At 40.5% G+C, this 27,534-nt stretch overlaps 2 protein-coding genes across 3 annotated transcripts in view; both read right to left on the bottom strand.

The window, feature by feature from the left end:
- The window catches only part of rerea (arginine-glutamic acid dipeptide (RE) repeats a), a 137,729-nt gene extending 135,703 nt beyond the window's left edge, over window positions 1-2,026 (bottom strand). The window contains exon 1 of the mRNA XM_022204787.2: window positions 1,691-2,026. The gene's annotated coding sequence lies outside the window, so the exon portion shown is untranslated. The remainder of the gene's footprint in view (window positions 1-1,690) is intronic.
- Window positions 2,027-6,460: 4,434 nt separating this feature from the next.
- eno1a (enolase 1a, (alpha)) lies at window positions 6,461-16,449 on the bottom strand. Of its 2 annotated transcripts, XM_051949783.1 has the most exons (13): window positions 16,306-16,449; window positions 13,619-13,713; window positions 11,558-11,626; window positions 11,087-11,182; window positions 10,548-10,606; window positions 10,065-10,134; window positions 9,409-9,542; window positions 9,060-9,282; window positions 8,485-8,682; window positions 7,428-7,629; window positions 7,213-7,321; window positions 7,070-7,128; window positions 6,461-6,976 (listed from the first exon to the last, which is right to left on the bottom strand). In XM_051949783.1, exons 2-13 carry the CDS (start codon window positions 13,701-13,703, stop codon window positions 6,913-6,915), a joined length of 1,368 nt encoding a protein of 455 aa, XP_051805743.1. In that variant the 5' UTR covers window positions 13,704-13,713; window positions 16,306-16,449; the 3' UTR covers window positions 6,461-6,912. The 2 variants fall into 2 exon arrangements, with proteins under 2 accessions (XP_051805743.1, XP_022060483.1); XM_022204791.2 differs by lacking the exon at window positions 11,558-11,626 and having other exon boundaries at window positions 16,306-16,448.
- Window positions 16,450-27,534: the final 11,085 nt, after the last annotated feature.

Here is a 27,534-nt window from a genome sequence, read left to right as displayed (position 1 = left end):
CTAAGTGGTAGTTAAAGAAAATCTAAATAACAAGCACGAAACTACAGGCAGCGGGAAAATAAAATCTGATTTTAAATGTGCGGAGCCAAAAAGGTGTATTTCTTCATTCATTTGTTTCAAAAAAAGGATGGCATAATAGTCTGAAGTGTTAAAATAGTGCTGCAGTGTTCCACATAAGATGTCTCTGGCCATATAGGTGTAGGTGTTGCATCATTTCAGCTTCTGTTTAAGCAGTTTTTCAGTTCGCTGACCTCTCTGCAGTATCATGTCATTACCTGGAAACTTATACGAGTGGCAGATGACTGAACAAACTGTCAAAGTAGTGATAAAGTTAACAGCAAAGCACTAAAAAAATGCTTCTCAAGGCTATTAAACACACAATGTATTGTTGGGCAGGTTTACAGTGCTGTCAGGATATCTGATAATTTACTCAAGATTTCTCTATACCAAGGATAAGAGCCCGGCTCTGTGACAAGTGAGAAAAAGCAGGCTTTGTTGTCAACATTAAATTACATTCTTCAGCCGACTGAAAATAGCTCGACATTTATGAAGCAAAGCAAATGTTTCTCGCTCCTTTGATCACTTAGCTCGGTGTATATTATTCATTAAATGTCGTGAAGTCCACAGTAAGGCAAGAAGAAAGTGAACAAGTCAGGAGTGAGTCATGAGCACTCAATAAAAATAAATCACTGGCTTTTCATGGCTCTGCTTTTGAGTTATTCACACCGAAGAGTCCATCTTTGTAATCTTATTTTGAAAGGACAGATAGCGTAGCATTACTGTCTTTTTTTTGTTTACTATTTTCAAACTTAAAGTCATAACTTAAGAGTAGCCTTATGCAGAAAAAAAGTCCACTTCACAAATGCAAGTACAAACACTATAAATATCACCACTCTTGTACCTTATGTAATCACTTCCACTCCACTATACTGAGCCTTGCAGAGATGAAAAGTGTAAATGCCAGTTCTCTGCTGTTTGTATTTGTTGACAAATGTCCTCAATGAAGCTGTTAGAGGCATTTCATCTTTGTTTTCACAGGTAAACACGAGTGTACCATCATCCGGTGTTAACTTTTTATAAAAACCAGCCCACACTGTGCTCGTAAATAACCACAAACTGCCAGCAAGATGACAATAATTGAGCCACAAGCCAAACACACAAAGACAGCAAGTTAGCCTCGCTAGCTAACGTTTCCTAGAGCTAATGACAATAGCTAAATGGGCTCAGACTACTCCCTGGAAAAGAGTACACCACACTGGGTGATTCAGTGGAGGAAAACGCTTGCTGTGGTGTGTTGCTATGCTACTTGCACGTTTATATCACGAAGCATTTAGTAAAATAAAGTCATGCTGTGTGTTACTGCATGTGCTCTGTGCTAACCGGTGTCAGCGAGCTGTTTGCATCCAGACATTACATTGCTCCTAGCTGGCATTCCCAATCAGTGCTAGTCACTGGCGTTAGCCGCTAACGTTAGTTCATGGTAACCAGCAACAGTAAGGGGCACGCAAGTCTATCAGCTAACTAGCTAGCTGATGCTAATAGGCAAATTAGCCAAATAGCTAGCAAGCAAGGATGTGCGTTAACAGCCCAACGTTTACAAACTGTTCCGTTAATATTTGTCATTTCTCCCTCGTTTGCTGATGAACGTGAAAGGCAAAGAAGACGGCTGATTGCAGCTCACGGCACTTACCTTAAAGAGCTTGATCTACAACATCTGTGATTTGTTTGATGAGAGACTGCAACAACAAACAATAGCAGCAGCAGCAGCAGGGGCAATTAGCCAACGTTAGTTAGCCAAGTGTCGCCACTACAGAGAGTAGCACAACAGCTGCAGTGCCACCTGTATATCTGTTCTTATGTCGCTAGCACGCAGCGGACCACGTTTGATATAATGCTGTCATAAATGATGGACTTGAGAATAAAGAGGGAGTAATCGGTGCCGGGATGCTCAGACTAGTGTGTGTGAGAGGCACTCAACATGACAGCATCCTTCTTCATCTTAGGGTGAGAACAGTTGGGGGGTTCTCAAAGTTCAACCGGTAAAATATCGTCACCCACTGGCCAAAGCTGGGAACATACAGCGACACCGGGAGTCCTCCGGGTGTCTGTCGGTACCGACACCGGGTCCATGTGTCCGTCACTGCCAACCTGTGACACTAAATGTGAACTGAGACTGAGGTCAGAGAGATAAAATAGAACTTAACTGACCCCGAGAGATGGGAATGTATACTGAATAATATATTTATTTATTGTAAAGCACATCGTAAAATATTGTTTGAACAGAAAGAAGACAATATGACAAAATGTGACAGTAATTCATCACACGTAGAAACATCGAATAGAATAGAACAGATAAGGACGAACTTAAGAAGAACAAAGTTGTCAGTGGGGCCAGTAATCAGTAGATGACAAAATAACAACAAATACATACATACATACATACATACATACATATATATATATATATATATATATATATATATATATATATATATATATATATATATACGTGTGTGTGTGCGTGTGTGTGGTTTTTATCTAATCATTTTCTAAATTGTAGATTAATCCTGAAGACATCAAAACTGTAATAGTACACATATGAAATTATGTTGAAAACAAAAGTGTAGTATTTATATGTATATGTATATGTTTTTAAAATCTGAACAAATATTACATACAATATATCTTTATCTTTTAATATATTTTAACTTTATACTGGTCCCACTGAATTTATCATATATGTATGTTTAAATTTACAAACAACGGATAGATAGATAGATAGATAGATAGATAGATAGATAGATAGATAGATAGATAGATAGATAGATAGATAGATAGATAGATAGATAGATTATTGAATACTTGTATCCAAGAAATACTTAATTCCATTCATGAAAGTAGGACCATTATTAGTTTGACATTTATGTACAACAGACTAGGGAAATTTGAATACAGAAAGAAAAAGAATCAGAAGATAGTCATTAATAGAATAGAATAGAATAGAATAGAATAGAATAGAATAGAATAGAATAGAATAGCAGTAACAGTAATGGTCCTAGCTGGTTTCCCAGATGCATCATGTATTTGTACTGTCAGAGGTCAGCTTTCGGGTTTCATCCGATGTTTATATATCTTATTTAGCTTAGATCTCTAATTAGTGACAGGCACAGTTAACACAGTTATCTGTTCTCTTCATTATATGTTAATTAGTTCTGCAATTAAACAAGGCTGCAGCTGAGGCAGCAGCACTTTTGTTCTTTACAACATTTCTTTTGTCCAAGCAAATAAGACTCTTTCTGTTGGAAAATAAGAGCATATTATCTTCTTAATTTGTGAGGCACAAGTATTCCAACCAAGAGAGTTAATTAATTTTTACATTGACTGTTTAAAGTTGTATTCATCTCATATGTTTACATCTCATTCATTCCTTCTATCAATAGTTTTATATGCATCTATAAAATATGTACCAAAGGTTTGCTGAAGCTCTATAAAGTAAACTTTCAGATAATGTTAGAAACATGTAGTGGGGCCCTCTAGCTGCTATTTTATGGTCTACAATGAACCTGGAAGGAAGCTGCACTGCAGTATTGGGATCACTAGATGGTGCAGGTCTCAAAGAAAAGGGAGCCAGTGTTGCAGTTCCACACATATCTTGAGTATTTAAGAGTATAATCCTGCTGCAATTTCAGTTTGCATGTCACCCTGATTCACCTTTTCACAGGATTAACTTTGTGTGGAAAACGTTTATTTTAAATTGTGTCAGTGAGAGAGCAATTTGACTCAGTTACTTGTTGCTAAGTGGAATCTGCAGCAGCTGATAGGCCTTTTTATAGGCCCTGTAATGTGTGATAGGTAGCGTCTTTGTACCAGCGATTTGTAATACATCTCCTTGGTGATGGCTGAACAATGGAGGCAGGTTCAGACAGGGCTCACACAAAGTAAATTGGTGTGGCACGAACCCAGCTGGCAATCCCCCGTGGTGTCATACCACCGGTGAATAGACTCACATTTATCTTGGCAAGGCTCAGGACAAAAAGAGCTCGCATGGAGCCTCTGGATTCTTTTACCCCGGGAGACAGAAATGGCGTCCCGCAGCTCTGAGCTCATGTGTCTGCCTCTTTATGGCTCTCAGATTACGTCGCACACTTCACCCACAGAGGAGGAGGATCTTTACTGTCAATACTTCATCTACAGGAAAGCTGAACTCCTAATGAACCATGATGACAACCATGTTCAACTTTGCATTGCATTGATCCTGGCCTAATAGCTTGGCTAATGGATTTTTTTTAACAGAAAGACCACAACGTGTGAGGGTCAATGGTGTTTTGTCGGACACCCTCATCTCCTCCACTGGATCACCTCAGGGCTGCGTCCTTTCTCCTTTACCGTTTGTTTTATACACAAACGAGTGCCGCAGCCAACATGTGGGGCGTCACATCTTGAAATTTGCTGATGACTCAGTGATTGTGTCCTTGCTGAGTCGTGACGACCCTGACCATGGCCCTGTATTGAGGGAATTCATTGACTGGTGTTCCACATCCCTTATGCACATCAATGTGTCTAAGACTAAAGAAATGTTTATAGACTTTAGGAAACATCAGTCAGTCTTCCCTGCTCTTGTCATCGAGGATCAAGCCGTCGAGCGGGTCCATACTTATAAATTTATATCTCGGCACTAATATTGATGACAAGCTGTCTTTCAACTTTCATGTTGATCCTAGCCGCGCTAGACCCATGTTCTGAAGGCACAAGGGTCTAGGGCCACTCGACAGGGAGGGAGGCGGGCTAAAAGGTTGTCTTTCAAATCACTCTGCCGCAATTGGGTAGGTATACAACCAATCAGCGCAACGAATAGGCTGACGGAGTTCCTCGAGCGCCGGATTGTGGCTAAGTCCCATTAGCTTCCCAACCAGCAGAGCCAACTGGTATATTAAGGATTTGCCATATCCCGTCGGCATAAGTCCAAATGCGTCTTTCTTCTCAATGAAACACTTCAGTGCCGTCCTTTGTTTATCTTTCAAGTTGAATTTTAGCTTCAAATCTTTAAGGGCTGTGGCCAAAGCCGAGTTCAAAGATAACTGTTTATTGTGCGCCGGTTGTTTCTGTCAGAATCATCACGCCTCTGTCGTCACTTAGTTACGCCTGCCTTCTGACTCTACACTTCATGGTGGTGATTCGTCCGGCCAGTTTTAGCCTCGAGCCTTATGGAGGGTAACTAGACCCACCCTGGCAGAGAATTAAATTCGTTGCCGTGGGTTGTCTAGCGCGGCTAGGCTAGCTGTTTGTAGGAAGGTGCATCAATGGATGTATTTTTATAGGAAATTGCAGAGTTTTAAGGTTGATAGTACTTTTATGAAAATGCTTTATTCTTGTTTTGAGTCTGTTTTAACCTTTTCTTTTATCTGCTGGTACAGTTTACTTTCACTTATAAACAAAAGCAAATTACAGAGTATAGTGAGTATGCAGCAAAATTGCAGGTGTTCGCCTCAACAATCTCTCTGATGCATATAAGCTCAGAACCTTAAATGAGGCCCGCACACTCCTCACTGACCAGAGCCACCCCTTGGTTGGTGAGTTTGTGCTGCTCCCGTAAGGCCACAGGTACATCCTGCCAAGATGCAGGACAAATAGACTTAAGCATTCCTTTGTCCCTGCTGCAACTGTCCTGCTAAACAAGTGACTGACTAACCTGTTCATGCTATCTTTTGTTATTGTCTGTGCTTTATGTAAACTGGTACTCTGCAGTTGTTGTTGACTTGCTCTGCTGGTTGTATAGCGATTTGCCCCACGGGGACAATAAAGAATCCTTGAACTTCATGATCTATATGAGCTGCAGGAAGTAAACAGTAGTATTCTATTTAGGGATTTCTGATATTGGCATTTTTTTGCCAATAACCATATGCCAATATTGTCCAACTCTCAGTTTCCGATATCAACCGATACATGTGGGCTATTTAACATCATATATCTCCCGTTGTGGAATTAACGTGTCATGCCTAATTTTATTGTGACACCCCATTGGATGCATTCTCAAATACAACAAAGCTTTCAAATGTAAACATTGTCTGTGCAAAATATGATAACTACTTCAACTTAAGTTATGGAGAAAATGCCATATTCATGCCATATAAAAAAAAAAAAAATGTCTCCAACAGTTCCCATTCTCCTTCCCTTCCTTTATGAGTTCGGTAAATGCCAGCAAAATCCATTCATTTTATCAGTTTTCATGATAGGTTAAAAACAAACGATAACAATATTGACCAACATCACATTTTTATGCCATTATCAGGTTGATAATATCGGTCATCCCTCTAATTCCATTAGATATTTCAAAACCTTGCCTGTCTTGGATTCTTCTTATTTTCATTTCTTGAATGTCCATCTGCGATTTTGTGAAAGTAAAACCCATAATTAAAGCCCCAGCATACGAACATGTGACTAAAAAGAAATCACAAACCAGTTCAAACTATATTATTTATTACACATTTCTGCCAACGCTTACAGCAACACAAGACCTTGTCGGATGAGACACATTGCACATTACAGTGCTCTTACCGCTGCTTGCAGAAGAGCCTTACTAAAGTTACAGTAGCTCGAATACTCAGCAGAGGACCAGAATCACTACAACTCACGAGAAGCTGAACGAAAATCTCTCACACAGTTACACGGACACAAACACAGAGACCGACACTATTCAGGAGCTAAAGCATAGTTTGAGGATGAGCTAAACTGCGGCTGCTCGAGGACGTACTGTTGCTTCTCCACGCCACAGACCGAAGACTTATATCTTGGATTTCAGCAGTGTTAACTCCATCTTCTCTCCAGACGGGGCAGGCGACCTAGCGTGGCGTACATGTGTGGGGATTATTTATGAGCAATGAACACACCGAGACCCAAAGAGGAAGAATCCGCTCAGATGGGGTGCCTGAAGTTCTGGCCGGCAAAACGGGCCTTGGCGCCGAGCTCCTCCTCAATCCTGAAAGAAGAGGTGACAGTTAAGGTAAAGGAAGTGACCTTTAATTAAACAAACACTGCAGAAGTAATGTTCATGTGTTTGGAGCAGCCTCACCTGAGAAGCTGGTTGTACTTTGCCAGACGCTCAGATCGGCAAGGTGCACCTGTCTTGATCTGGAAAAGAAATCCAAGGACACTTAAAACCAAGTCTATAAGGTAAAGGCATTAAATCGCAAAAGCTTCAAGAAACTGTTTCACCTGTCCAGTGCAGAGACCAACTACAAGGTCAGCGATGAAGGTGTCCTCAGTCTCTCCAGAGCGATGGCTGACCATCACACCCCAGCCGTTGCTCTGAGCCAACTTGCAGCTAAAACAAAAGACACATGTAAGCCCCGCTAGCAAGCCGATACTGTGTTTACTGCTTTGGATTTTGGCAACAAGCGTGACAGCTCTGCCATGCCGAGGACACTCACGCCTGCAGGGACTCTGTGACTGAGCCGATCTGGTTGACTTTGAGCAGCAGGCAGTTGCAGGACTTCTCGGCCACACCCTTGGCGATGCGTTTGGGGTTGGTGACGGTGAGGTCGTCGCCCACCACCTGGATGCTGGTGCTGGCTGTGAATTTGGTCCATGCCTCCCAGTCATCCTGGTCGAAGGGGTCCTCGATGGACACCACTGTTAGGACGGGAAGAAGAGGGAAAGCAATGATTTGACTGTTCATGAATCAAATACACCAGCACTGTTTCAGAAGCAAGTCAGCGATTTGTTTCATCCACGAGGGGGCAGCAGAAACAAGCTTCTATATGCTCCACCGCTGTGTGCTAGCCAGCTAGCTGCTAGCTGTAATAGAAGTGTACAGCAGGTTTTTGCTTACAGCATGAGGACTTAATGCAGCCAGCAACAATGAAGGCAAAACACAGAAAATACATCTGCAGCTCTGTTTATATTCTTCTTGCATCATGAATATTTTGTATATTTAAAAGCATTGCAATACAAATTTTTCTACATACGAAAGAATCTCTTTAATTTTTCTACTTGCAGACAAATCTGTGCTATATTAGATCAATCTGTGTAACACCATTGATATGTGAAACATTATTATTCCCAAATTCTGAGGAAATTATACAATCTAAATAACCACGTAAGTTTTTTTGTTTATTTTTCTACTGATGTTTCTAAAATGTTTGCATCATTTCCCACCATTTCTTGCTGTAACAAAGTACATTTCCCTACAGCGGGATTAATAAAGGCTGACTGTATTGAATATGTGCGTAAGCCCACATGCTGTTTGTATGTGCTCATGCACACAAACAACACACACAGCTGCAGCAACCCAGATGCAGAAATACAAACTTAACAGCGTGTAAGATGAAGAAAAATGCACAAGACTCTAGTCCAGTTACTTCAGTCCGTTCTTCACGCTCTGCCTTTTTCTTGCTACACTAAATTACATGTCTATAATACCCTGAAATCTTACGGAGCAGTCATTGCATAATAGGAAGTGTTCAGACAGTATGTGGAAAAACGCACCGGGGTAATCTTTGACAAAGCCCTTGTAGAGATCGGCCAGCTTGTCAGAGGAGATGTAGCGGCTTGGGTCGTCAGGAGACTTGAAGTCCAGATCGTACTTGCCGCCCTTGTAGAACTCAGAGGCAGCCACATCCATGCCGATCACAATCTTGTCGGTGTAGCCGGCCTTGGCGATGGCATTCTTCAGCAGCTCCAGGGCTGAGAGAAACAAGACACGACAATAAGAATGTGGGCTGAAAAAGTCAAAACAATCTTTCTAACAAATGAGTCACCACTGAAAACTTTGCACCACTGGGGCATCTGCCATATCAGCACAGTGACCTGACACTGGAGTCGGAGGTTGGCAGGTTATACAGTTGAGGCCTTATTTTAGAAACCCTATGTCAGCCCCAAGAGTGACATGATAAGTGATGCACTTCCCAGGAGGGTCTAAGAATGCACTGCTTTCAAGACACTCCCCTTGGACAGTCCACATACACAATAACAACTTCTGATTATCACCTTCTAAATGCGTCATAAAACATCGATTTACTCATGTGAGCAGTGGTTACAGCTTCTTCTTCTACTCTTCATACCTTCTTTGTTCTCCAGGATGTTGGGGGCGAAGCCACCCTCGTCTCCCACATTGGTGGCATCCTTGCCATATTTCTCCTTGATGACATTCTTCAGGTTGTGGTAGACCTCGGCACCGATACGCATGGCCTCCTTGAAGGTGCTGGCTCCAACAGGCAGGATCATGAACTCCTGCATGGCCAGCTTGTTGCCTGCATGGGAGCCGCCGTTGATGACATTAAAAGCCTGAAAGGGAAAACGAAGGGATCAGCTTTTAAGCCTAATGAAACCATGACAGATTGTAATGGCTTTCTGGATCACATGTAAATAGTTAATGTCACTTAGGTCTATTGACAGGAGATTTGTGCTCACAGGCACTGGGAGAATGACTTCAGGGTTGCCAGCCAGGTCAGCGATGTGGCGGTAAAGGGGAACGCCCTTCTCTGCTGCACCAGCCTTGCACACAGCCAGAGAGACACCCAGGATGGCATTAGCACCAAACTTAGCTGGAGGAGGGAAGATACAAAGAGTTACTATTAATGCTGTGTCTTCAAACACACAGAATTTTGAGTCTCTAAGGACAAAAATCAGTAATGACACTGTAATAACCCGATTGTAACTGACTTTTCTGCTGTATCAACAAATATTAAAATAACATCCCCATTAACTTCTATTAAGGTTGAAAGCATTAAATGAAAATAATGAGTTCATTTATTCATTACTCCCTATATACATAGCATTTAAACACTCAAATAAAATGGCAGAAGATAAATATATTATAAGGTTTTCGGCACAAATTTTAGACCCTAACAGTGTAATATGTATGCAAAACCATACTAGCTCGTAAAACATTGCCTTATGCTCAAAAAAAATTTACATATATCAAGATATAATACATGTTTAAGAATTTTTATAGTTTACAGGAATTTTGTTTATAGAGACTTTTCACAAAGTCAATATCTGACAAATCAATAGTCAGGCTGAAAGCTGCGTAAATATTGTCAGAAAACAGCAAAGCAGCATCTTACACTTGTTTTCTGTGCCATCCATGTCCAGCATCAGCTTGTCGATCTTCTCCTGCTCCAGAACGCTCACATCCTGGATTAGCGAGAACACAACAAATTATATTGTACATTTGGAAATAAAAGGTCAGCTAGTTCAAATTAAAACCTGTTAATTCAGAAGAACACACTCCAACAATGTTAGCGTAACCATAGCATGTCAGAATTATTCCACTTTTAGACTGATACTTTAAATACGGCATGTCTTTTTTGCAAATGCAAAGGTCAAAAAACACTGAGGTTAACGCAAACTTCTCATAGAAAGGAGTCACGATCAACATGCCAGCTTTATGTAAATACTGTTATTGCCATTGGTTTTGTAAGTGAACAGTTAGTCATTTAACATTTCATTTGTGTGATTACTTCATATTGAAATTACAGCATGTATTCAGGATGAATTACAGAAACATCAGCAGACAGTAATATTAGTCAAACAATAAATGGTCCTACCTTGCTAATCAGTGCAGGTGCAATAGTCTTATTGATATTATCAACTGCTATTGAGACACCTGCAAAGGACAAGCAGACTATGACTGACCCAGAACGAAGACGACCATGCAGAGCAGGCGACACAGATGACCACCAAGTTCCAATTTTATGCCATTGTGTAAATAATTTACCATGAAATACAATTTAGCCATTGAGTGTCTTTCTCTTTGTGTTTTTTTCTTTTCGTGAACATCTGTTAGTGCCCAACAAGGTTAGTTTCCAAACTCATTCGTCATGCCGTTTCTCATAGCAACATGTAATCCTGTTATTCCACACTTTATTTACCTGGTTACATAATGCAGGGGCCAAGAATTCATTTATATATTTAACTGCTCTTTTGACTCCTAACAGGATGAAGAGAGATGGAGGAATCGGAAATGAAGAAGTGAGAAATGTTGACAGACAGCAGAATGTGCCGCGGTGTTGAAATGACATTAAAGATTGCAAAAGCTTGGAGGAAACCTGCAAGTTTAGGGAAGGAATAAACCGAGACGCTTTACCTTTGCCCATGTAGCGTGTCTTGTCATTGTCACGCAGCTCCAGAGCCTCATAGATGCCTGTGGAAGCACCGCTGGGGACTGCAGCTCTGAAAAGACCTTGAAGACACAAAGGACATTTGTTATTTCCAAAGTGCTGTGTCATGTCCAAGAAATACAACAGAGGGTTGAGTGCACTTTAATAAATGTTGTAATATAATTGTATCAGATGAGCCATTAGCATGACAACCAGCTTCCAGACTTTACAATTTGTGACTGCTGTGTCGTACTGCAACAGCAAGGAATCTGCATGCAAGGACATGTGTGTTAGGACATCATGCACAAGAGGGGCTGCTGGTACACAAGGAGCAACAGTGAGTGAAATGCACGAGGGAATTTCATCCAATCAGCTGAGAGCAGCCCCTGCTACGGTCATGCTGTCCACCGATTTTATGTGTAGACAGAGAAATAAAGCATGTAGGGAGGAAGCTGTACCGGCTGTGCTGCAGAAGGCTGTGATGTAACAGAGGAAGAAAGGTTGCCGACTGAGCATGTGCAGTGCATCTGTGGCAGGATGCCACACACACACACACACACACACACACACACACACACACACACACACACACACACACACACACACACACACACACACACACACACACACACACACACACACACACACACACACACACACACACACACACACACACACACACACACACACACACACACACACACACACACACACACACACACACACACACACACACTTTGGATTCACCCAAGAGAAGAGAGATTGGTGCCTAGATAAAATGTAATTCAGCTTGCTCGGTGGAGTGGCAGGGACGGTGCGAGTCTGAGGGGATTTAGGGCTTAGGACAAGAGGACACAGCCGCTGTCTCGGCTCTGAGTTCAGGCTCAACACATCATCTGCATCACCTGGCTGCAGCTGGGAGATGCTGCCAACCATCCATCAGGGCTTAAAGCACACATTCTCTGCTTTATTAACATCTTCACTGACCAAACATGATCAAAAATTCATCAGAGGTACAGCTTTACTGAGAAAGCTCTTAGAGAAATGTCATTTATCAGCAAATCTACAAGTAAATACAGTTGACCAAAATCCCTACTTTGTGCCACTAGCCTACTGTTTAGATTATATAACCGGGACAGAGAGGGTAAACGTCTCTTGAGATTACCAGACCTACTGAAATTAGATATTCCACTACAAGCACAGTAGGTTTTATAATGTGTGTGTGAGTGAGGCTGGTTATGTAACATCACTATAACTCTGCAGTCGTGCTCTGGATGCAGCGCACTCGCTTTGGTCTGTGCTGATAATGATGTCAAAACATGTCTGGTGGACTTAAAGGGGACTCTTATCCAAAAAAAGAATAAAGATGCTATTTACAGTAAACCGGAGCACTGAGCAACCGTCCAAAAACTGCTGAAAGGAAGATTTCCAGCCGCTGTTTTCCAGGCAGTGAGGCCGGTTTCACTCCCTTCCATGTCAGTGCTCATTCAGGTTGGTTCATTAACATTCTCGGGACATTTTACTGGGTTCAGCTATTCCTTTGTTTTAGTTCTCACAACAGAAAAGCTCCAAAAAGCTTCAAACACAGTCGGGCCATTAGTAAATTGAATAAATTGATCTCAACCTCTAGGCACATGTGCAGGGTTTGTGGATGTTTTATCAGCGGATTCATTATGTAAACCAGCACACAATTAGGCAAGCGAAGCAAACTGTAGATTTAATTTAGCCGAAACATTCTTATATCAAGGAATATCACAGATTCTAATGAACACCCGGGTTTGCTAGAAGCCCCTACTGTATGTGCTGTCTGCGCTCATACAGGAACCATTACAGTAACAGAGTGCTCTACAGGCAGTGTGATATTACAGGAGCTATTTTCACACTTCCATCATCTGATCTGGTCCACTCTGGGCCTGGAGCTGGCAACAGTGCAGGACAACTGAGCGGCCACACCGACTTTACCACCATAGTTCACAAAATGCCTAGTTGTTTTCAAGCTAACTAATTCCAAAGCAGCAATTAAAAAAAACTAGTGTGTAAGATTAGATAGACAAACAGGACAGACAGGACAGCCAGGAAAGACTGAGAGTTCAGCAGCTTATATAAAACAACATAAAAAAACAAAAAGGCAGGTTAGTAACATTAACATTAAAGGTTAATGCAGCACCACACAAAATTGTCACGTTTAAATTATGGATGAGGTCAAATTACCTCCTAAACAACATATAAAGGTTGCTAGGATTCCATTTGTGCTGTCATTGATTTCATGCAAGTCAAGTCCAGTATCATAAATCTAAAAATGTTGACCAAGGTGGCTTACAAGCTATACAGCATACAACATCCTCCTCTCCTTAAACCTTCAACTTGGATGATGAAAAATCACCCCAGAGACAGCATTAATGTGGGAAACAGTGTAAGAAACCCAAAGAAGGGCAACTGAACCCTCATCCTGGATGCACAGCCATGCAAAAGATGTCTTGTGCGTCTACGGAAAAGCAGTTGTATTTTCCGTACGGTACCTTTCTTGGTGTACAGGTCAACCTCCACGGTGGGGTTGCCACGGGAATCAAAAATCTCACGAGCGTGGATCTTCAGGATGGACATGGTTCTGGATCTGCAAGTGGAACAACAAGTAACAGGTATTACTACAGACCGAGGAGTCAGGCCCTTCACCCTCCCAACAATCTCACTTACTGAGCTAAAGCTTCAAGTCGACAGCCAACGCCAAAAAATTAAAATGCTCGGCGGCACGCTTGCAATAAAACAAAGTAGTCTAATTCAAAGATGGAGTTTGGAGGCACAGTAATAAATCCTCACATGGATTTGGTCATTAAACATCTACATTAGCTGTCCACCACCTGAACCGACTGGCATGGGCGGGCAGAGACGGCAGAGATATAACGCAGAAAGGCGTGGCTTCTGCAATGCAACAACAACCAAAAAAATCTCTGCGAGTTCATTCAGGTTACTTTACACATCAGATTACAAAACTGCACTGCAAAACTGTGAAATGTATGTACTCTTGATAGTACTTTTGAAATGTTAGAGTACGCAACAATGAGTTGCACAACACGTGTTTGGCTTCGTTTTGTTCACCGATAAAGGTTGCAGGTGTGAGTGGTGGTCTAATCTCACTGAAGCCTCATTATCTCTCGAAATTTCAGCAGTGGAGGTCAGAGAGAGTTTTAAACCAGACCGTCTGGCCATGACGCCTGCAGCACTATTGATTTTTATTCGTTTTATCCAACCTGCCCCGAATCCATGGCCTGCCTTCCTCATCTACCCACTGACACCCGACTGTAGAGCTCAGCTACAGCAGAACCAATGGAAAATCCACAGTCCCTCCAAAGTCGGTGTGGAAACTCGCCAGCGGCTACAAACAGAAAACACACAGACCCAGTTCTTCGGCTAGAGTCGAAGGTTTTCTGGGGCTGGATGTCAAACTTGAACGTCAGTCAAAATGTGTCAGCAGCAGCAAGTAAGGAAAGCTGTCAAGTAGGCAAATACAGCTCTGAAGGTCAAGACTGTAATCTTGTTGTACTGATCTGTGGTCACATATTCCCTAAATTAGCAGAGCTTTAGCCAAATTTATGGTATTGTATCTAGATAGATTTGTTTATTTATGTATTTTTTGCCATTTTGTCTTTATTAGATCAGTATAGACGCCAGGATATGTGTAGAAATGGAGCAGAGGATTGACATGCAGGGGAGATTTAACCGGCTTTGTACCAATGTGGTTAGCACCCTAAACAGTCATCCATTAGGTCACATTTCTTGTGAGACGGGCTGCGTTTAGACAATATTTAACCTTTAAACTTTGGCTTTAGGGTGAAAGGATAATGTGTGAATATTTCTCAAAGGCATAGTTTTGGTATTGGGACAAAAAAGAAATTTAAACCAACAAACACTGCTGACCTCCACAATACTGGTACAAAATTACCAACAACATTATCCAAAAAATATATTATAGTCATGAATATACGTAGCTGGGACAAAATGGTGAGCCATTTGCAACCATTTTTGTAGCCAATTAATCATTTGAGTCTTTTTCAAAGCAAAAACATCTATTCACTCATTCATTCATTCCCAACTTCCAGCAATTGTAAGCACAAACATCCTCATGCAATATTTTACCTTCTGTGACCATTATCTGAATGACTTTGCATTTTTAACAGCTGGCCACAGAAAATATGTTCAGAAAAGACTGCAGAAAACTGTGATGCATACGTTTTAACTATTTTCGGACCAAATTATTAACCTATTCATAGAGAAAACACTCTGCAGATTAACGGATATCATAATCCTGTCATGGATGTCTCGCCTTTAATCTCTTTTTAGGTTATTTTTTGTATGGTGCCAGATCATTGGGAACACTGGAGAGCAAGCTAGCAGGACAAAATGGCACCCAGAGATAAATAAATAATCAAGGATGGACATTTGATACGTTTTGTAAGGAGTTTAAACCTGCGTTTGGGGGTAAAAGGGAAACCAGCAACCCATTAATGTGCACTAAAGATGAATTAAATAAGTGTGCATGGACACAAAAGCTTCAAAACTGCACCAATAAACTTACAATGTACCAATTGAGTGGTTTGATAACAGTATGCAAATCTAAAGGAGGGTTTTTGGCTGGAAAAATGACAAACCAGAGAAAAAGGAAACGTGTAGTCTTGATTCACAGTAATTTTCCTTCCACCAGTGGACACACCTCCCTGTCTGCTGCAAGCAACTGGTAGCTCTGCACTGTCTGAGCCAGCATGAGCAGGCTGAGACATGCATCCGGCATCCAAATATATCCTTTTTAAACATACGAATATAAAAAAAAATGGGACCCTAACAACAAATAGGAAAAGTCTGTCTGCAGGAAGTTGGACTTGCAACTTGACGCCCTATTCCCACACTCAGTGCAGCTCTAAATGGACAGACTCGTCGCCAGCTGCCGGCCTGGTTTAAAAATAGACGGTAGGCTACAAACTACACCATCATGGAAGCCCCTAAACCAGAAGAAGTAGTTGTATTTTTAGCAAAAAAATGAATTAAACTATCAAAGTAGCAGCTGACAAACGACTTTGAAGGTGTCGTCGAGGATGAAAAACACCGTGTACGCAATTATAAAGTAGTTTACATCAACACACGCAGCCTGTGAGGAAATAATTTGGATTTTAACATTTATTTTAAGGTCTAAAATGTAAAAAGAAAGAGTTACCTTCGGGTCTGACTGTGTGCAGGTGAGGGGACGCCGCTGTGTCTCTCTCGTGCAGGGCAAGGCAGAGAAGGCGCTCGTGACGTTCCGGGCTCGATGATAAGTGACGGAATCAGGAAGTAACGAAGCCACGGAGCGACGCGATTGGCCGAGACCGGCTCACGAGGCGGGAGGAGTGTGAGGGCGAGCGAGGGGGATGCACGTTCACTAGCATCCCGTAAAACGAGGAAGAGGATGCAGCGTCACCTTTAGTAAAAACACAATATTATTATTCACAAACAGAGATGGGAAAGGGTGATAAATGTTGGGGGGAATTATGGGAAATGTATTTTGTTTAATTGATTTGTTTATTTTAAATTTGAGGATAAAAGAAGCAGAATGCGGAAAGATGACGCAGAGGGGAGTACGTGCAGGGAAGCAGGCAGGGATCTCCGATGCAGTGTTCCGCTATTAGTCACATGATATTTCACGTTTCTTGGCAGTGACTTTTTCCCCCTACATCACGAACTGCGTGAAATGAATGGCAACACGGCGGTGAAGGCTTTTAATAGGCTACAAGATGAAACGCACACTATGAATCACTGGAAAACTGGCTGAGAGAAATTATGAAACAGCATTTCAATGCTAAATGTCTCAAAACTTGCACTTACAGACAAATGTATCCCAGTTTTAGCTCCAATTTAGAAGTGCTTATCCTGAAAAACACCGTATTTTACCCATGGATATTTATTTAGTGCTATTTAGGTATATTGTACAAGAGAAGAGAGTACATTCTTCTGCAATATCATTTAAATGTGATGATTCAAACTTGCATCACATCTCATTTATTGGGTCAATGTTTAATTAAGGGACTTTTGAAGTCCATGGGATATATCTTGCATACATTTTCATTAACAGTTAAAAAAAACTAATGTGTTTTTTCTTCATTATGATCATGTCTGTACAAATTCCAGAATTATTTACTATGGGAACAATCACTTATTAATAAAAATGACTGAATATCACAAAAAATGTCATCTAAATAACCATCCCAATTTAATAACATCCACCTTCTAATTAGCTAAACAATAATAAAAAATTAGCTTATTCAAAAATTCTTATGATTGTGTTCTTTTCATTAAGTTGAGATAATCATGACAGATATCTTTTTTACAATATATCAAATTTTATATGAAAAATAACAAGTTGTTCACTTAACTAAGGCTTTCTGAGTTGTTTAATATAAAGTAGTGTGTGAATCAAGTTTGGATTTATTGCATGTCAACAGTGTCACTACAATATCTTGATAAATAACTTTCAATTTCAATTCTACTCAATTGTATATATAATATTTAGAAGACTCTTTCTCTAAAAATGCCGTGTGGTGTTTGGTTATAGGTGGCCATGTTGCTTTTAGGGCTGAAAACAGCAAAAATGTCAACTATGATACAAAAAGTCCCATAAAAATATATTGACCAAATTGTACTTTTTTTTAAGCTTAGGTATTTCCTTTTATGAAAAACTCCAAAAAATAAAAATATTTTTTGAAAGACTATACTGAAAATGAAAATAGCCCTGCGACAGACTGGCGACCTGTCCAGGGTGTCCCCTGCCTTCACCTGAGTCAGCTGGGATAGACTCCAGCACCCCCCGTGACCCTAGTGAGGATAAAGCGGTGTATAGAGGATGGATGGATGGATGGATGGATATACTGAAAATACAGGCCTCAAAGTAGAAACTCAGTGCAACTAAAGTGAATACACCTGTGATCATGGACATATAGGTTAGAAAACCGGTGATCACTGAAGCATAAAGTGAAGTATATTTCTCATTTCCAGTTATCCTAAATGCATTCTTATGAACGGGCCTGTAAACATTTTTGGTCAAGAAACCAAAAAATGGAGAGCTTTCCAAGCCAGGAGGCTCATCCGAGGGCGGCAGTAATGGTGACGACGACATGTTTGAGATTGGAAAGACGAGATGTGTCAGTGTCAGAAACTTCAATGGTAAAGTCCTGACTGACATCAGAGAGTACTGGATGAACCAAGATGAGGAGATGGACCATGAAGGAGATGGAACCAACTGAAGGACCAGAAAGATACAGGAGGAGCTACTGAGAATCAGCTGTAACACAGTTTCAGCAGTAATCAGGAGGTATAGGATGAGCCACAGTACCACTACTCAGGGCTGCAGTCACCATCCTCTTTGAATTATACCACAGATGGCGGGCTACGAACTGTGAAAGATTTGGCACAGGCTTTATCAATCCCAGGGAAATCAGAGTTTGGCTGCATAGTATCAGCCTCCATGGATGACATTTAAAAAAAGAACTTTGCTCTTTAGCGCAGTGCCACTTTTGCTAAAGAACATGGACATAATCCCGATAAATGTTGAGATCATTTGCTTAGCTCCGATAGGTTCCAGCAGGTTTGGCTTGAATTTGATTACCACAGTGGGTGCATGGTCCTGACAGTGAAGAACACACGTAGGAGTGTGATGAGTGTAAACGGTGTTGAGGAGATTACATTTATAGACGGACCCATGACTGTTTGTGGATAAACAAAAATACTGATGACTCACAGTCTGAAGCACTTGGCAGAGGATATAAACATAAAGTCCAAAGCACACTTCCAAAACCACACGAAGGTGATCAAGTGTGTCACATGATTTGAACCAAATAGGACACCTTTCATAAGCACAGATATCCTATTGTTCAACATAGAAGTAATTTAAACATTGAGAGGTGTCTGTTGAGAGCATTTGGGGTTCAAACTTCGTTCTCTATGTTCTGACTTGTAAATATATTTTCATCTTTTATCTATTTATCAGAAATGACTCTAGCAGTAACTGTTATTTATATATGCATCTTCAAATGAAAGCACAATTTGTGTTTCCACCTGAGCACCTTTTTTTTATTGTACTTTAGCTGCATTCATTTTACTACAAAGCTGTTTTAGATTTTTTATTTGTTTCTGACATCGGTTCCACTGGTGATGCAGATGTCAGTAAACCAGTCGGTTTCAACTAGAATCCTCTTCAAACAAAATTGTGTCATTTAGGGGGTAAAACATACTGTTTGTGATTTTGATATGGAATCTTAAAATCCCTGAACTTGTCTTTAGTTGCCTGTTTATGCTGGACAACCCAACATTGGATGTTAATCATATTATTTTCTTTGAAATTGGTAGTTTGGTCCATTTAAGACCTTTTCCAGAGCTCTATAATGCAGCATTTGGCTTTTAATTGATATTACACAGCAGTGTGCTATCACTTCTGATATTTATCCTTAAAATAAGATGTGACCACGTGGTTTTTCACAGTTCTACATTTACAGAGGGACTGCACCGGGTGTTCATTTCAAGACTGCAGCAGTGAATCAGTACATGAGTGAGCAGCGGGTTTCCCCCACCGCTCTGACGTGTCGCTGTTACAGGATATGTGTTCATGCAGCTGCGCAGTGCAGCGAGCGCAGCATCCATATCAACTCAGAGAGCAGCAATAGGTGATGAGAGGCTGCTGCAGCGACCTTGACACTGTCACTCATTTAAATACAACTGCGCCATCTGCTGCCCAGATCCCCAACATCACAGCTACAAGTACCTCAAGCAGATACTATGACTAGAGCTTATTATCAGCACAGGGTTGGAGGAAGTTGATGACTCTAAATGATCCAAGAGAACCACAGATTATCAGTTACAGCATTAAAAACAACTCTCTTAAACTCTTGTAGTGATTATTCCTGAGATTGACCCATGTAGTTTCCTTCAGTTAATGTCCTCTCTGATTGATCGAATCTGTGTAAAGGCCACATTTATTAGGAAATGCCAAATAAAAGTAATAAGAAAGGAAAACTGTAGTATCACATTGTCTATTTTTGCACACATGTTTATTGATAAAATAGTTTGTGAACTGTAGTGGAAGAATTTATTAACGCAATACCACACCGAACCTGTTGCTGTTATGTGATTAAAGTTGGTTGAGGTACAGCTCATTTCAAATTATTATTTAATCTGTCCAATACTTCATATTCTGATTCTTTATTTTATTTTCCATTCTGTCAGAAAAGTATAATTAATTAAAAGTACAATATTTAATTTATCTGTAATGAGTTCGAAATATAAATTAGAATAAAGCAGAATATTCAAATGCATACTTTGAGTAAATGCTCTTACTTCTACCACTAATGAAGGAATTAGGTTGATTAATTCATTTACAGAAATTCAATACATGCAATTTTTTTATTTTGCTTTTAATGAAGAACATTATCCATGTTTCCCTTCATGCCATATAAATGTAATTCACTTTAATCCTTAATAACGGTTAAAATATAAATCAACAAATTGATGCCATCCCTGGACAACAGGCCTTTTTCACAGCTCACATGTTGACTTGTAATGGTGAGATGAACTCAGATGTTACAAATAGCATTAAAATTGTCTCTCTGAAGTGTCCCAGTAAGTCATGATGGTGTAACAGTGAGCCAGAGTGCTGAAACTGAGGCAGCTAAATGGAACTCAGTCCAATGGGTTCTTATTACATCCGTGTTTTTCTCACTGCGATATGCCACAGAGTGAAAGCCATCAACCTGCAGCATTTAGGGTGATAAATCATGAGCAAAAATAAGTTGATTTATGGAACCACAACACATTTCTTTCATAATTCATGGACACCTGTTGCTATGAGTTTCCCCCTCTGGTATTTTGCAGCTGCAGCTCGGACAAACACACACATGTTGAAGGTACTAACAGAAAACTAAGCACTCGTCCTGTAGCTAAACCACAAAATACTGTTACACTTTTATTTTGCCAAACAGCTTGTTTGAGCAGGAAACAGGTCGATGTGGAGCACTTATGATGATAATTATTAGACAAGTAAGAAAAGGTGTGAGATAATTCTCCAGATGAATTACTGGGCGCCACTTTCTAATAAATAATTCAGTAAGGAATTCAAAAATAATTACAGGAGCAATTTTTTCATCTTAGGCTGAGAAAACCCCACCTGGTGGTGTTTTGTATCATAGTTGACATTTTTGCTGTTTTCAGGCCTAAAATCAACATGGCCGCCTACAACCAACACCACATGGCATTTTTACAGAAAGATTATTCTAAATATTATATATACAATTGAGTAAAATTGAAATTGAAAGTTATTTATAAAGATATTGTAGTAAACCTGTTGACATGCCATAAATTTACACTTGACTCACACACTGCTTTGTATTAAATAAGTCAGAAAGCCTGTCTGGCCAGTCTTTTCTTCAGGAGGAAATGACATCATGTGGAGCAGGTCATGTGATCTGGAATTAACACACTTCCTGGAGAGGTGTTTTGTAATGGGTAACTTAGTTGAAAGTGATTTCTCGGAAGCAGATACGATCTGTTATTTTTCACAAAAAAATTGATTTATTGCCAAAAAGATAATAATAAAAAGAACACAATCAAAGCAATTTTTGAATAAACTCATTTTATTATTGTTTAGCTAATTAGAAGGTGGTTGATTATAAATTGGGACGATTATTTACTTGATATTTTAGTGATATCCAGTTATTTTTTTGTTAATAAGTGATTGTGTCCATAATAAATAATAATAATGTCATTTGTAAAGACATGATCATAATGAACAAAAATAAATTTAGTTTTATTACTTTTCAGACCTGACACTCTGCTGCCGCTCTGCTAAACTTCTGGTCACCTTTAGAGAGATGTGAGGAAACCTGAAAGGAGAACTGTTGCATCCATCCATCAGTTATACCCGCTTCATCCTGCAGAGGGTCGCAGTAGCAAAGAGAAAAATGCTCATTCCAACACCTACAGCCAATTTAGAATCAAGAGCTAACCGACTGTGTGTGTCTTTGGACAGCATGCACACAGAAAGACTGCAGCTCACCAGCATGTTTGAACTCACAACCTTCTTGCTGTGAGGCGACAGTGATAACGACTGGCCCAAAAATATAGAAAACATGAGCATCTCTGATGTTACATTACAGTGTGTGATAGACAGGTTGGAGATGGTGTGAAAGCTAGCTTGCAGCTTTAACATTTTTGAAGATTTAGTTTCTTCCTGTGAGCTCACTATGTCCTCTAGCTCCAAGAAACTCCCAATTCAAGAATAACCTGCAGTGAACACACTATAAAGTGGTTCAAGGGAGCTGTTCCCTCCACTTAATGAAATGCTTGGCTGCAGGATAAAAATTATAATTCCGTGATTTAGAAAAGTCTTTTAAGTAGCAAACATTATTTTTGATGAGTTAGATTGAAACAGTAGTGTTGGTATTGTGTCTAATTTAAACTCAAATGTCAGCAGTAGTTGATTTAAAACTAAATTCAAGTCCTCTGCTCTTCCTACTTAAAAATGGAGCAACTTTTTTAAAAAAAATGTTCCAACTTAAAAACTGTTAATAGTTATAATTAGGAACATAACACTTCAAATTTTTATTTTAAATAACATAGAAATACTATTGGGAGCAAAATAAGGGTTTATGCTACCAATCAGAGAGTACATTGTTACTAAAACATATTTGATTCCAGAAGAGAAGCTAATTCCTCTGCAACTCAGTGTAGCTTTTTGGTTGAACAGAATTTTTTTTAGAAGTTATAACTCAAAAAGATTAACACAAACTGTTGCAATAATCTTTAGCGTGCAGTCAAGTCTCAGCCACATACATCAGCCCACAACCTTATTTTTATAGTTAAAGGTCTTTTATCCTGTTTAAAATGTCAGTTTTGTTGCCACTGCCATAAACATAAGACTCATTTTCTCCAGCAGGGCTGCCAGTGGACTCAGACTGTGGTTGAACTGGGCATCTTCCAGGTGTGAACGTGTCCACGGTGGTGTGAGCAGGGCGTTAAAGAATTCCTCCTCACTGGATCCTGGTTGATAAATATTTCAGACCCATCAGTTATTTCTTCACTGTGGAGTTCCTTCATGCAGACACCTCAGCCAACACCCAGCTTGTTGTCATGAAAACAAAATATCTTGGGTCATCGTGATCAAGCGGATATTTTATCACATCTGTGTAGTACCAAGAAACACAACTTCCCCATTTCTCTGAGTTTGCATAATTTATGTGGCTGATTGGCATCCAGAAGGAAGCTTCTTGTTACCACCAAAGACAAGTGACAATGTTCTTTCTCACACTGAATTATCTGCCCCTTGTGTCAAACTATATTTCAACTGCACCATGTTCGACACACACAAAAATACATATATATGAGGTGTTTTATCTTTTCTAACAGTTGTTTAAATGCTGCTCACTTTAGGAACTTTTGGGAACAAAAAGACATGCACAGACACTATTTAAAAGCTCTGTCACTAGAGCTACACTTCATATCACCATCTTGTGATAATGTGTATAAAATAGTCAGTTAGCAGCAATGGTAAGGCAAGACGAGATAGTATAATACACAGCCTGTTAAAAAAAGTTGCTACCTAGATTTAACTAAGAAAAAAGGACTTTCATTGGATTATTACTGCAGTGATGAAACAACTTATTAAACCCAAGCTGATGCAGTGAGGAGCTTCTCATTTCTTAAATGTTGGAAGACAAATCCCGTGGTCATGGAGAGGATGTTAGTCTGTCTCAGAAGGGTCAAATTATTGGCCTGCATCAAGCAAAGAAAACAACTACAGAAATGTCTGAAATGTCTAAAATCAAGTTAAGAACCGTCCAACGCATTATTAAAACCTGAAGGATAGTGGAGAACCATCATCTTCCAAGAACAAACTCTTAGATGACTGTAGGAAATCAACAGTAGAACTCACGGCTATGTTTAATAGTGAAAGTAAGAACATTTCCACACGCACAATGCGAATGGAACTCAAAAGATTGGGACTAAACAACTGTAGCTCTAAAAACATACACTGATCAGTGAGGCTAATCAGAAAATTTGTTAGGTAGCATAAAGACTGGACTCTGGAGCAATGGAAGAATGTTGTGTGGGTTGATGAGTCCAGATTTACCCTGTTCCAAAGTGATGGGGGCATCAGGGTAAGAAGAGAGGAGGATGAAGTGATGAACTCATCATGGCTAGTGTCTACCAGCCTGTGGAGGTTATGGTTATGATCTGGGGTTGGTCAGGTTCAGCAACGTTATGTTCCCAAAGAATGAGTTCAGCTGAATATACTGAAAGACCAGGTCTCTACATCAATGGAGTTTTTCTTCCCTGATGACATGTTCCAAGATGTCGATGCCAGGATTCATGGATCTCACATTATGAATTAGTGGATCAGGGAGCACTCCTCCACAGAATCCAGACCTCAGGATCATTAAGAATCTTTAAAATGTGCTGGAGAAGACTTTGCGAAGCGGTCCGACTCTTCCATCATCAATATAAGATCTTGGTGAAAAATGAATGCACCTCTGACAGAAATAAATGCTGTGACACTGCAGAATGTTATCGAAACGATGCCACGGCAGATGTGTGCCACTCTCAAAGCTAAAGGTGGTCCAGTGCAATAGTAGAGAGTGGGACTTTTTTTTTTGGACCGACAGTCTGTCTAAGCATCAGATAGAATCTTACACCATCTATGAAAATTGTGTTAAAGCAACTGCAGAGTGTGAACAGAGTTGGACAAATGCAATGTACAGTGTGAAACTAAAAACAGAAGTACAAAATCTAATTCACAGAAAGTAAATACAAGGAAATGTTGTGTAAATTCAAAACTAGTTGGGCAGGATTTGGACTTTGAAAGACATAATTCAACTCATCAAATAAGAAAAATGCAAATATTGCTCTTAAGAGTAAACTGTTTTAAAGTCTTCTATATTGAGCTCCCTGCTGAGGATTAAACAGTAGTTTCGACAGCATTGCGGAGCAGTGACTTGTTCTTGTGGCCTGTGAAAGCTACTGCTTATACTGGATGAGAGGTTAAGGTGCTATTAACTGCAGACATGATCTAAACTAAGCAGTAGGTTCTCGGGCATGCTTGCGGAAATGAGAAATAGCTGACCCTCAGTGTTAAATATAATATTTATCTGACTTGTCCACATACTCGGTACAAAGTCAGACATGTTTGATGTTAGACTCCACCAGAGCTGCCCCTTGTCTTCAATCCTGTCCTTGGTCTTCATGGACAGGATCTCACGGCACAACCGGAGTGAAGAGGGTGTCTGGGGTGGGGACTTCAGGATGGCATCTCTGCTTTTTGCAGATGATGTGGTTCTGTTGGTTTCCTCAGACTGTGACCTGCAGCAGCATTGGAGCGGTTTGCAGACAAGTGTGAAGTGGAGGGGATGCGGATCAACACCTCCAAGTCCAAGACAATGGTACTCCGTCGGAAACCGGTGGACTGCTCCTTCAGGATTGGGGGGAGTTCAAGTATCTCGGGATCTTGTTCATGAGTGATGGGAAAATGGAGCGTGAGATGGACAGGAGGATTGGAGTGGCAGCAGCAGTAATGAAGGGCGTTGTACCCAACAGCTGTGGTGAAGAGGGAGCTGAAGGTGAGGCTCTCAATCTACCACTTCATCTACGTTCCAACCCTCACCTATGCTCACGAGCTCTGGGTAGTGACCGAAAGAACGAGATCGCGAGAGGGCTCAGCCTTAGAGATAGGATGAGAAGCTCAGACATCCAGAAGGAGCTCAGAGTAGAGCCGCTGGAGGTGGCTTGGACATCTGATTTGGATGCCTCCGGGGAGACTTCCTTTGGAGGTTTTCCGAACACATCCACCTGGGAGGAGACCCCAGGATAGACCATGAACTCCCTGGAGGGATTGTTTATCTCATCTGGCCTGGGAACGCCTCGGGATCCCCCAATAAGAGCTGGAAAGTGTTGCTGATGGGTGGGACGTCTGGAATGACCTGCTTTGTCTGCAGCCTCCATGACCCAACCCCAGATAAGCGGAAGAAAATGGATGGGTGACTTGTAGAAATGCAAAAAGTTGCTGTAAATATCAAATTTAACATCGTGCATAGTCCTGCTGTAAATTTGAGCAGCTGTACCTTAAGATAAATCCAACTTTAAGATCAGGAAATGGAGCTTTTGTTTTCTTCATTTGCCTTCTTCTCTGCAGCCGATTCACGTCAAGCTCACCATGTGTTCAATTACTAGTCCGGCTCTTGGATGGCGCAGTCGCATCATTAAAGTCTACAAGACCTTTAAAAACTATTATTGTCCTCAAGGCACAGACGAACCTGGTGATTTACTGCAGGAGAAAGACGCGATGGTTCGTTTTCTAAGTGCTGGTGTGTGCGAGTGGAGCGCTGAGGGGCATCGAATCTGTGGCTCCTTAATGATCTCAGTCCTGCAGAAACTCTCGTCACTTCACTCATCAAGGTTTGTTCTGTTTTCACCACCTGGGCTTGTTTAAAGCAGCTTTTTTCTACATATCAGCCTTTAGGTGTTGATTGCCAAACAAAAAACAACTGGTATCAATCAAGCACAGGGTGGAGAGAGGCTGCAGGCCACAGAGGAAGGATATGTAGAACAATGAAAGTCTTAAATCACGGCAAGTCCTTTGATCACTTTGTATTTTAATCAGGATTTGCACACAGACTCACAATCCAAAGCAGAGATTTATATCACTGCATGTGTGAGGACTTCCTTTGACTGACTTAATTCCTGAATTTCACACTTATCCCACATCAGGCTTTGATTTTAACCCCAGTTTGACAAGTCAGAATAAGGGGAAGGTTACAAGTTACCATTTTTATGTCGACACACTGGAAACAAAGAGAAACAGTTTCCTCAAAATCCTCCTTAGAAGTTCACAAATTAACTAATAATATCTTTGACTGTTTTCTGTACAAGACCCAAAGTGTAAAAGCAGGTTTTTGTGCAGAATTTTTCTCCAGAAAGTCTCTGCACAGCAAGTGAGCGTGATGATCAAACTAAAAAATGTGTTAATCAGTGAGAGGTTTCCAGACGTTGTCTTTGACTCTGAGCTGCAGCTGTATGTGAAAATTTAAGCCTTTTCCTGCTTCAACTTCAGTCAGTTCTTTAGAGGTTGCTGGGCGTTGCAACAACGTTTGGGGAGAATCTATTTGCCAGCAGCCAACAACTCATAATGACGATTCTCAACCCGTCCGAATGAGTCATTTAAGACGAAATAAAGTCAGAGATTGGAGACTTTACAAGTTGAAGGGCGTCCACAGTTTAGTGCAATTACTGTTTAGTTTTTCATGTTTAAAAAAATGCCCACAGACATTGTAAAATAATGAACTACCATTTTAAAAACAATGCACAGTTTTGATGTGGACCAGATATATAGAGTTTTGGCCAACATTTTTTAACATTAGATTTTTTAAGTACT

Source organism: Acanthochromis polyacanthus, chromosome 6 (assembly GCF_021347895.1).
Source record: "Acanthochromis polyacanthus isolate Apoly-LR-REF ecotype Palm Island chromosome 6, KAUST_Apoly_ChrSc, whole genome shotgun sequence".
Taxonomy (NCBI): domain Eukaryota; kingdom Metazoa; phylum Chordata; class Actinopteri; family Pomacentridae; genus Acanthochromis; species Acanthochromis polyacanthus.
This window is presented reverse-complemented; position numbering and strand designations above follow the sequence as displayed.